The 12173-nt window shown below is 42.8% G+C and overlaps 1 protein-coding gene across 5 annotated transcripts in view; it reads left to right on the forward strand.

The window, feature by feature from the left end:
- The window catches only part of ppp1r9a (protein phosphatase 1, regulatory subunit 9A), a 59079-nt gene that overhangs the window by 22618 nt on the left and 24288 nt on the right, over window positions 1–12173 (forward strand). For all 5 annotated transcript variants that reach the window (XM_072676106.1, XM_072676108.1, XM_072676109.1 and 2 more), the window contains exons 3-6: window positions 2714–2846; window positions 4585–4705; window positions 6732–6836; window positions 10760–10895. In XM_072676106.1, the coding sequence (XP_072532207.1) occupies window positions 2714–2846; window positions 4585–4705; window positions 6732–6836; window positions 10760–10895 (495 nt within the window). The remainder of the gene's footprint in view (window positions 1–2713; window positions 2847–4584; window positions 4706–6731; window positions 6837–10759; window positions 10896–12173) is intronic.

The raw sequence follows: 12173 nt of genomic DNA on the forward strand, positions 1-12173 counted from the left end.
CAACATTTCTACATAGCGTAAAACTCCTAAATACTGAGAGATGTTACAGTTTGGATTGACTTTGACTTTAAGAAACAGTGTCAAATACATCATTAATATCGGAAGCAGTATGGGTCCTGTATGTTGGTGCATCCCTAGTTGTGTTGTCAAACATAACAAACCATCTTTGCCTATGACTTTGCCTCTGCTGCAGCACTGTAACAGCATTGGGCAAATTTACAGCCTTTTACAGCCTGTGCTCTCTGTCCTTCTGTCCCTCTGCCTCGCGACAGACAGTTCTCCAGCATGCATCACATTGCTCAGCCCACCACAATCTATGGCAGAGGGAATAAAACAGATGAAGAAGCTAATATGCATTGTAACAGCTAATCTATTGTTCAGCAATGTGGCCGCTCAATAATGCATAGTGGTTGATCAGGCTGCATTATTGATGATGGGAAGTTCACAGTGACAGCGCCGCTCTTATATCGCTCCTTCAGAACTGCTCCCTCAGTACTTTCTTCAGTTTCATCATTTTCAGTGCAGTTACTGAGTCTCTGTGTTTCGAAACACCTCTTTCTGCACAGGTTGTTCCGCCACAGGGGTTTTAATTTTTTTTAATAAGCATTCAGGTTGCCTTGACTTAATTGCAACTTGTCAGAACTTAAATGAAATGATGTTTCTCATTGTAAAGCTGGACATGGTTGCCTCGACAGCTGCCTTGAGGTGAATGCGGCACACTAATTCGCTGAAAGACGGTAGCCAGGAGCTCACACACCTGCAGCAGGTGTTGGTGAATGTTGCTCTTTAATGCTGATTTCATGGTTTTCTTGTAATCGTCAGTGTGAGGACATTGTCGTAGGGCTTTTTGTACATCTATTCTGGGAGCAAGGCCATTCACTGACATAGCATTGTGCAGCAGAGGTGAGCAGGCTTACGTGTTGGGAAAGCAGAGGCCAGAAGTGCTGTAGTTATGGCTAATGTTAGCTCTTTAGTGTCAAACTGTAGAGTGAGGTCATTTTGGATGGCGCTCACCTTAAAGCAGCATTATGTAACATTTTTACCTTAAAATAACATCTTCAAAGTCATGTTGATGTTCTGCTGACCTGTGATGGTCTCTTAAAATGGAAGACGGAAGACAAGCATCCAGGCTTTTTTCTGTCCTGGCACCGCAGTGGTGGAACGAACTTCCCCTGGGTGCCAAACAGCAGAGTTGCTCACTGTCTTCAAAAGCAGACTGAAGACCCACCCACCTTAGAATACTTTGGCGAATAGTAGAGTATTATGGTCTCCATATAGACTTGTGTTTAGTAGTCTTTAAGCTTGGAGGTATCTTTGAATTTTTAGTCTATTCAAACTAGCTGAGGTTTTTCTTGAGTAAATAGTGAAGCACTTTTGTAAGTCGCTCTGGATAAGAGCGTCTGCTAAATGCCCTAAATGTAAATGATGGGGAGCGTAGTTCCTATCTTGCTGCTCCTGTACCATATAACCTGGGCGAATTGTCATATTTGAGGTTTACTGGTTCTTTCACAGCTTCAGATGGCGGTTCTATATCTCTCAGCTTATTAAATGCACATGAAAAACATGCCCTTTAGGCAAGAATTCCACCACCCGATGGTAAGGAAAGCAAGGAGCTCAGGAGCAAGAAACATTTTACACCTTAACTGATGTGCTGGGAATGCTGTGTTGTCAAATGAAGAAAACTACAGAATACTGAGTGCACAGTTATTACATTTATTAAAAATTATTACAAATGTATAATGACTTTGACTTCGAAACAGTATCATATAGATTATCAATATTGGTGCAGGTAAACCACCCAACATAACATTTCTAAGTAAATTTGGCATTGTAGTTTGTTTAATGTTCTGTGAAAATCATGTTGTGAGGATCAGATACCTGCACAATTAAGGGATTTTACTACTCAAACACACCTCAGCGAAGTCTAATTGGTGTGTTAAGAGCTGGAAAATCACCGAACCATGCTGGGCATTGACCCTCCATGACCACAGTGTGCTGCCCGTGCTGTAAATAGCTCCTCTAGTCACTATTTGTTTTTAAACATGATTCTGAATCGTAGCAGAATTAAATCAGACTGAATCTGCAGTGATGTTTGAGATTTGAAGATGCACTGAATCACTTCCTAAAGAATCAAATCAAGGACAGAGCAGAAGTGTACACCCCTACTGCCCAGCAGAGCCAGGTGAAGGGGAAGCAGTCGTGCTGCGTGTTGGCATGAGGGCGAGGCGTGTGTGAGATGCCATGGGTGGGTGAGGCAGCGTTGCGTGACAACCCCTTCACACCCCACCGCTCAGCTCCGTCACTTTCTCTGACGGAATGGGAAGTGACTGTTTGTGTTTCAGTGGATGAGCAATGTTAGGGGGTCAGTTCCGGTGCACAAATCAACAGTGACAACGTTTTACAGCCCCCCTCAACCCTCTTCACTAATCATAATCCTTCTCCCCCACCAGTCATATTTAGTGGGGGCTGGTGGAAGTGAGTGTTTGGGGTAGAATGATGCTCTGTATAAGTGAAGATATAGTATCCTAGTTTTATGACCTGCTCCATACATCTGAGAAATGTTATTGCCACAAGCCCTGTGATTCACAATGCCATGCTGCGCTTGGTCTTCAGAGGCTGAAATAAAGGAATAAATCTCCTGTTCTACATTCACAACTGTGCTCGTAATATGACCCCATGTGTTGAGATAAGCTCTATCTGTTTCTGTCTCCAGGTTTTTAATACCTACTCAAATGAGGATTATGATCGCAGAAACGAGGAGGTGGATCCGGTGGCATCCTCAGCGGAATATGAACTGGAGAAGAGGGTGGAGAAACTGGAACTTTTCCCAGTGGAGCTGGAAAAGGGTGAATATTCTCTTCAACACTGTACTGAAAGATTTATTGAGGTTTACTGTAGGGTTTCAAATGTGTGCAGTTACATGGTGTTGGCCTATGCTGTGTAAATGCTTGTATAAATTATGTAAATTGTTGATGCTTCAGTCAGGAAGTCCTGAAACAGTGCCATGCGTACAGCTACTATTAGGGAGTTTGTTAAATGTACTTAAGTCTTGCAGAACTGTTCAAATGCTCTGTTTGAATTGGAGTCAGACCTGTGAACACTATATGTCCAAATGTTTTTGGACACTCCTTTTAATGAAGCATGGGCTAGGGGTGTCTAAAGCCCCACCAGCATTCAGCTGTGGAGCAGTGGAACTGTGTTTTCTGAAATGATGGTGCTCCATCCAGTACTTGTTGGATTAGTATACCTGATTAGCTTGATTTCAGAAGTACAATGAATGAGCAGATGTCCCAATACTTTTGTCTATGTAGTGTATATTGGATGATAATATTGGCTGACCATTTAACTTAAGATGTCTATGTAAATCTGACTGATGTTTTAAAAACGTTTTTGGACTTTTTTGGTTAGAATCTTTTAACGATAAGGTTAAAGCTTGTTTGTGGCACTGCAGAACTCTGTAATCTGTTTAACTACATAAAAGCAATACAGGCTGAACAGATTTATTTATTTATTTATTGCATTTCAATTGAATTACAAATTCCAACTTTTTGGATGAATGCAAACGAATGGTAACAAAATAAGAGCTTATTATGAAAATGCCTAGAAAAGAGAGGTCAACTGAGAATAGCCAGACTGGTTGGAGCTGACAGAAAGGCTATGGTAAATCAGACAACCATTCTGTACAATTATGGTGAGCAGAAAAGCATCTCCAAATACACTGAGGTGAACAAGCTACAGCAGCAGAAGACCACGTCTGGTTTCACTTCTGTCAGCCAAGAACAGAAAGCTGAGGCCGCTGTGCTGAGGCCCAGGCTCCCCAGAACTGGACAGCTGAAGACTGGAAAAACATAGCCTTGTCTGATGATTCTTTGCTGAGGCACACAGATGGTAGGGTCAGCATGAATTCATGGACCCAACCTGCTTTGTGTTAACAGACCAGGCTGGTGGAGATGGTGTTATAGTGTGAGGAATGTTTTCTGGGCACACTTTGGGTCAGTTAATACCAATTAATAATCACTTGAATGCTGCAGCCTGTTTAAGTATGGTTGCTGATTATGTGCAACACTTATTGGCCACATAGCATCCATCTTCTAATGGCACCATTTCACAAAACATACATGACAATGGGTTCAGTGTTCTTCAGGGGCATTCCAGAGTCTGAATCCATCAGGATGTGGTAGAACTGGAGATTTGCAGCATGAATGTGATCCTCAGAAATCTACAGGAATTGTGTGATGCTTTCATGTCAACATTGGGCAGAATGGGGAACCCATGCCACAGGTAGTTCAGGCAGTTTTAAGGCCCTACCAAGTATTAGTATAGTATTCCTAATAAAGTGCCTTGTGAATATATATTGCTATAATGTCGCTACTGTGAGACTGAGTTTCTGCTGTTTATTTGATCTTAAAAAGGTGGAAACCTGTGCATGCCCATGCGTTGTGGTTGACTTAATGATCAATCAAGCCCTCCATGCCACCATTCTTTCACAGACAAGTTTCTTAGTCGAGTCACAGTTTGTGCCTTGCTTCAGATTACCACTTGCTGCCGTAAATCATGTCTCTGAATCATCTCTTTGCTCTCTAGATGACGATGGCCTAGGCATCAGCATTATCGGAATGGGAGTCGGTGCGGATGCCGGCTTGGAGAAGCTGGGCATCTTCGTCAAGACTGTTATCGAAGGTGGTGCAGCGGAGAGAGATGGAAGGTAAGGAGGACAGGGAAGAGATGAGGTGAAGGAGGGGAAAAAGGGGATAAGGAGTCCAAAGAGATGAAGGGTTAGGAAGAGTTCACAGACCCTTGCTCTGCACCACTGCATCCATTCCCAGACAGCTTCCTCTATGGGGGGAGCGGAGATTAGCTCTGGGCCTGAAATCTGAGGAAAGGCTTTGGGATTTTATCAGCGGCTGCAGCTCAAGAGGCTTGAGTCCTCCATGGGTGATGGCCAGGCACAGGCCATGTAGGGAGGAGAGCCCATCTCACAGCAGGTTACCTACATGTCAACACTGCACTCAGCTTGGGTAACTTTGACTGCCACTAACAGGATTAAGGCAGAGCTAAGGAGCTTGCTACAGGAGAATATTAACAGTATTGGGATCAGCTCCAACCACATGAGAACATGTGGGCGGTATTAGCGTTTGTGGAGACATAGGAGAGATCGCTGTATATCGAGTTCCAGTCCAGAAAAAGAAGAAAGCATTTCAAGTCTTTAAGTGTCTTGTGTTGCATGAGCATCTAGTAGGACTGCACAGTATACAGTTTATTGTGAGCAGGGTTTGCATTAACAGTTGCCATTGGCAATATTTTTTTTGGCAGAAGGTTGTAGTATGTATTTGAGGCCTCAAACAAATCGCATCATCATTTTGTGCGGTGTGAGGACTGTGGCCAACTGCAGATATTCCACATAAGTGTTCTGTGTGTCTGTATGAATCCTAGAATTCACATGATTCATTTGGGGCTGAATCATGCAGGCTCTTTCTTGCAAGATTATTATTATCCCTTTGGAATTACTAATTAATCCAGGTTATCAAATGTGGTCTGATTGGTATCTTGGACAAACATAATATATTTAACTGACAATTTCATTTTAAGACCATTTTATGCCAGTGATACAACTATAATATATTGACATAATAATGCAATTACACCCTTTCAAAAAGCAATGAAATTTTAAGTATTAAGAATACCAGACATTAAACGCAATGGTCATCAAAAAAGTTTTAGGTCATATGTTTGATAAGACGATGATGTAATTATTGTGAGAGGCCTAAAAACACAGCAACAGTTGTACAGGCTAGAAAAAAATCCTTGAATTTAACTTGTACCACTTTAGTCGCAGTCCGCTCCGCCAAACATTTCCTGTAGATTTTAACTAAGAATAACGTCTGATTAGGAACATTGGATCATCCCGCATGCAAATGTTTTTTATTCAATCATTATTTTTGGGATGTCTTGCATTCACAGCCTGTCTCAGGTTATACCACAGCATCTTGATAAATCTTGATGAAATATAAAGGAAGATGCCCCTGGCAAAAGATTAGCGTGTGTCTGAAAGGACTGCCCTTAGGTTTGGGGCAGTAGGCGGAGACCATTCAGTTCCCAGAATGTAATTTCCTCCATCCTACATTAACTCTCTGGCTGGCTTTTCCCCTGCTGTCAGTTTCACAGTGCAGTGTGGGACAGGCAGCACTGAATAGTCTCTGCCTGCAGCAGCCCTCGTTTCCTACTCTTTTACGTAAAGCTGTTGATTGCTTGCTCAGTATTAAGGCAAGGGTGCAGAAGGCCTTTGAAGGTCGCACTCTGTTTATGCCAGACTCATAGAAAACGCATTAAAATTCTGTCTGGCAAGTGTGCTGCCACCTGCTTGTCTACATAACAAAGTGGATTTGCCAGCAGCTTAATTTCGAGGAGAGGAGTGTGTGTCATTGTCACTATTTTATCAAACAGTGAGGAATTACAAAGCCTGGCTGTTAGAGAGAAAGTAACCAGAGGCTGGCTGCTTTCTTAAGGCAGCAGTAAGTAGTTTATATAAAAACTGTAGGGAGGCTGTGAGGAAACTGAACAGGCACACGAGTGGGTTAGTGACCCACTTTCAGCCATTGACCAACTGCCGCAAGCCCAGAGCCTCTGCCTTTCCTGTCCTAATGTGCCTCCACACTATGATTGCTACTCTCACTAGGAATAGGTATCCTGCTAAAGAGATCCTCTTACTGTATCACTCTCTTGTTCTTTAGGATTAAGGTGAATGATCAGATCGTGGAGGTGGATGGCACCAGCCTGGTCGGCGTGACCCAGAGCTTCGCTGCCTCTGTGCTGAGGAACACACAGGGTGTGGTCAAGTAAGTGGTTCCAAATAATCCTCTAAAATTTTCAACATTACAGGGTGTAGGGGCTCTCAGGAAGTTGATCAGCTGTTTCAATCACACCCAAACACACATAATGCTAACACAATGCTCTCATTATTTAACTGCTCTCAGGTAAATGTTGGCCTTTTCCACTGTTGTAGAACCAGCTTGTTCTGTTTAAGCCTAACTGAGGAAGTTGCATCCTGATCTCAAATCACTTTAATAGCCTAGCCTCTCTCAACAACATTATTTCCGCTGTGTGAAATGTCATGGCACATCTTCTTGGCCCTTTCTCACTTCCCCTGTGTATGAGAAACACACACACACACACACACTAACACACAGTCTGCAGCTCTCATTAGTGTATTGAAGGGTCCTTCAGACACGGACAAACAGAGCGTCTCTTTGTGTCGGGGTACCAGCCAGCAGTAGGACTTCACACAGAGAGAAAACAATCTCTTCATAAACAATAGGACAGCACAGCATGGTGGAGTGACTTATTTTTAAACCAAAGCTGTCTGCGGTGTGTCCCCTCATTCTCTCTTTAATCACCTCGCTCCCTGATCCTCTGCAATTATCTCTGCAGCTGTGGCGGATATAACTGGAGAGTGTATTCTTTCTCGCTTTATAAGTTCATTAGAAATAAACACTCAATGTATCACTTCTTAGGAAAATTCACCGGAAGGAAGCTCACTCGTTTCTACAACGCTTAAGAACTGTTTACAGAAGAAGTACCATGTGTGTTTCCTGGTGCCAGTGCATCAGACAATGTTGATTCAGCAAATATTGATATGTGCAGCATGAGGAAAAAAAAGATTCCACAAGACCTTGATTAAAGGAATACTCAATCATTTTTAGTCTGGTCTCTATACACTCATCAAGCAATTTATTAGGAAAACCTGTACACCTACTCATCCATCCAATTATCTAATCAGAAGATCAGAGAATGGCCAGACTGGTTGGAGCTGATAGAAAGACTACAGTAACTCAGATAACTGCTCTGCCCAGTTGTGCTCAGCAGAAAAGCACCTCCGAACACAAAATGTGTATTTAACCTTGAGGTAGATGGTCTACAACAGTAGAAGATCACATCAGGTTTCACTACTGTCAGCCAAGAACAGAAAGCTGAGGCTGCAGTGCTGAGGCACAGACTCCCAAAACTGGACAGTTAAAGGCTGAAAACATGGCCTGATCTCAATTTCTGAAGAGGCTCAAAGATGGTAGGACCAGAATTTGTGGACCAATTCTGCCTTGTGTCAGCAGTCCAGGCTGGTGGAGATGGTGTAATGGTGTGGGGAATGTTGTCAATACCAATCTGGCACTGCCTATTAGAGTATTGTTGCTGATCGTGCGTAACACTTTGTGACCACAGTTTACTCCTCTTCTAACGCCTATTTCCAGTATGATGGTGCACCATGTAACAGAGCAAAAGTCTCTTTAACTGGTTACATTAACTTGACCATGTTCAGTTCAGTGTCTTCCCAGTCACTGAATCTGAATCCAAAAGAACACTGTTAGGATGTGGTAGAACGAAGATCCAGAGCATAAAGGTGCACCTGAAAAATCTGCAGGAATTGCAGGAGTTGTGTGATGCTATCATGCAGACAGGGGCCAGAATCTTGTGCAGTCCACGTCATGAAGAAATGAGGAGCAAAAGGAGGCTCTACCCAGTATTAGTATAGTGTAAATTGCTCAGTGAGTGTCACATCTGTAGCATACAATCATTTGCTATAGACAGTACGTTTGATACAGTGTCTCTGTGTTTAGTATAAGAACAGAAAACCTATACCCCTTGTTCCCCTGAGAAAGTCCCTCAACCTCTGCCCACTGTTTCTAGTTTTAATTGTGATTTGAGTCAGCAGCTTTCTGTTCTTTTCTGAGCATAGGGAAGTTACTGTCTGTTGTATCAGAGTGTTCAGTACAGATGAATAAAAATGCTGAAGTGGTCCTGTGAACTCTTCTAATCTTTGCACTCTTTCTGCTCTTTCTCTGATTCACTCTCTCCTTCAGTGATTCTCCTCCTCTCCTTGTATTGAGCTTCTTGCCTGGTGGCCCAGTTTTCCCTTCGCGCTATATTTAACCTAGAATTAATCCAGGTCTCAAATCGCATCTACTTCACTGGCCACCAAACTGGACCGAGATATAGATAAGAGCGACTCTAAATTAAGAGCGATTCACTGGTTTATGAGTCAACGTTCACAGCAGCATGGAGCTGTTAGGAGGTCGACAGGAGATGCCAGTCAGCGGCTTAAGGGACGTGGGCGTCCTAAACGGCTCGCCTGTCAGCGCAGTGAGAACGTTGTGTCCTGGAGCACTGATGAGTCCATGTGTGTGTGTGTGAGAGAGGGGGGTTTCCAGGTCACAGCTCCTCCACATAGAGCCTCACAGTAGAGCAGGAGCACCCAGCAGCACTTAGGATCTGCTCCACTGTTGCTTCAGATGTAGATCAAGCCTGAGCCTGATTAGGAGAGGGCATCCTACTGGGTCACCCTTGCCAGTCCCACTTGGAAATGCGACTGTATGATAAGTTTCTCATTTTGTGCTCACATTAACATATTCTGAAGTCAGGGATTTGAAGACGAAGCTGTGTTTTAATTTAAATATGTGCCTAAAAGTTAACATTTGAAGTTTACTGAACTATAAACCTGGGATGGCCTGGTGGGGGGTTCAGAGTGTATTCCTGCTTTGCAACCAATTATTCTAGGTAGGCTTCCACCATGACCCTGACACAAAAGGTGTATCAGAAGATAAATGGAAGATTAAATAATAAATTTACTTTAAATAGTAATTGCACACTAAAGTAATAATAAAGGTGCTCAAAATCTGTTTATGTTCTGTTATATGATGTGTTTATAAAGGAGCTGTGTGAGCGTGAAGAACCTTGTAAAGGTTTAAAGAAACTTCACTTGATGAAAAGGGCTGTAACACTCACACTTCTCTATCATTAACATGGTTCCGTACCAAACCAAAATCTAAAGAACCCTTTGAGGCATCTTTATTTTCAAGAGTGAATATAAGAAGTTAATTTAACTTAAGGCAGCCTTTCCTCGGCTCCACACATACTGTAGGTTATCAGCTAAGAAATACAAAAGGAAATACACCATATGGACAAAAGGACTGGGACACCTTCTCATTCATAGTTTCTTAAATTAAGATGTTCCTGGGAAGTTGACATTGTGGAGCTACAAGGTTTTTTATGTGACAATAATGTAGTGATGATATTTTATTATTAATATGTAAATGCTTGTGCTAGTGCATCGTGCTAGCGGCATAACGATACACATTTGCAGGTGATTCTAAATTTGAAGGTCAAGATTGCATTTGATTTCTAATAATCTAATAGTCATTTGATTGTTAGAAATGAGAGACTGTCAGAACAGACTGGAGGGCATCTGCGTGATATGGTTTTAAATTTCAATGCATTTAGTTACAGTACAGTGTCAAATCTTGCTTACTTGCATCGTAACAAAAGCTTGGAAATGTCCAGTATATGAGAAATGCTTTTCCTGATCAAGAAGAGGACAAAGCGCTGCCATAGAGGTAAATAACTCTGGAAGGAAGTTTGACATTTGTCCGTTTATTGTGTTTACATAAGCAGCCAGCTCTCCTCAAAGAATGAATTTTATTAAACACAGTCCTACATGTGTACAACCTCTAATGATGCTCCTCTCTCGGACTGGCTTGCAGATATCCTCATATCTATTTCAATAGCAGTGGTCATTCTAGGCTTTAAAACCCTGTTTCTATTAATCTGTTATTAATCTGCACAGACCTTCACACACACACAAGCGGAAGATCATTTCTACCTCAGCAGTCATTTCTTTCCAACTGTGAATTAGATTTATTGACTGAGCTTTTTTAGATTGTGCCACATACCTCCCACCGACGTTGTCTTGTCGTCCTTGTCTTTTGTGCAGGTTCGTGATTGGTCGGGAGCGTCCAGGGCAGGAGAGCGAAGTGGCTCAGCTGATCAGTCAGACTCTGGAGCAGGAGAGACGTCAGAGAGAGATGCTGGAGCAACAGTATGCTCAGTATGATGCTGACGACGACGAGGTAGAGCCCTAGAGCAGTTCGCACAGAAGCATTTCTGCTTTTCACAACTTGTCTGAACAAGCTGTAGCCTGCCCGAACCCGTGATAACCTGCCAAAGGAGACCTCACAACAAAGCGCAGTGAGTTAGAGTTAGGTTTAAAGTCACGGCAAGCTCATGCTCAAGCTTGTTGCAGCCCGTCAAAACAGCATCGGGCGGGATGAAAGTGGTTACATCTTGTCAAAACCTTTGCCAACAAGTCCAGACGTGCTCCTGCCTGCCAAAGCAGGTTAGTACTGCAGAATCAAGGTGTAGTTTTCCTGCCATTGTTTAATGAGTCGTGGTTAATTTAGCCTAGACATCGTTTTGCCTGGGACTCCCTGAGGTTTTGCTTAAGTGCCTACTGTAGCCATGACACATAGTGTAATAGCTATTCCCACTGGATCTCATATGAAGGCTTCCCATGTTTCAACACATATTACTCGCAATTGTGTCCCCATCATTCATTGCTCATTAGCAGGTCAGGAGGCTGTCAGTCTTCCCAGGCGAAAGGGGCTGCACCCTGTGTTCCTCGCTGTCAGTAGCCTTTCTTCAGGGCTGATTTGTTTTTATGCATTAATCTGAGGAGCATTTCCATAATATGCAGCGAGTTGCCATGGTGCTGAGATCCTATATTAGAACGCTGATGATTGACTGGAGGGAGGGTTGAATGAATCATCAGCCGGGATGCGGAGATAATTACATCTATAGGCTACACACAGCAATTTTTATCTTGTGATTTTGCGGTACAAGGACAATTGAGCATTATTGCCAACGCTGGATGATGCATTGCGGGTGATAATGTGAAAATGATTTTTTTATGTTTACCAGTGCGCCCTCAGTATTTGTCAGAGGAGAAGTCAATTGGTATTTGGACACTGGCTGCATGATATGTTTGTGGGCATGTCTGCTGGCCAATTTCTTTAAACGGGCTACAGTGTTATTCATCAGCATGTCAAGTTCAGTGTAGAAACGTATGGATAGTATGGGCTGGTGTTCCAGACAGATTAAGTCTAGTCCTGGACTATGCAGCATTTTCAGTGGGGTTTTTCCACTGAAAGGAAAATGTACTGGATGACTGACTAAGCTTAATCCCTGTCTGAGAAACCGGCTCAATTTGTCAAAAAGTGTCCAACCACTTCTTCTTCCAACATTTCTGCCACAATCTTAAGTATTAATAGAAAGCTGGTGCCACTTTAGCAACCTCTGCACTCTTAAAAATAAAGGACTCTTTAAGGGATGCCATGAAAGAACCAATTTTG

The sequence above is a fragment of the Salminus brasiliensis genome, chromosome 3 (genome assembly GCF_030463535.1).
Source record: "Salminus brasiliensis chromosome 3, fSalBra1.hap2, whole genome shotgun sequence".
In the NCBI taxonomy this organism is placed as follows: domain Eukaryota; kingdom Metazoa; phylum Chordata; class Actinopteri; order Characiformes; family Bryconidae; genus Salminus; species Salminus brasiliensis.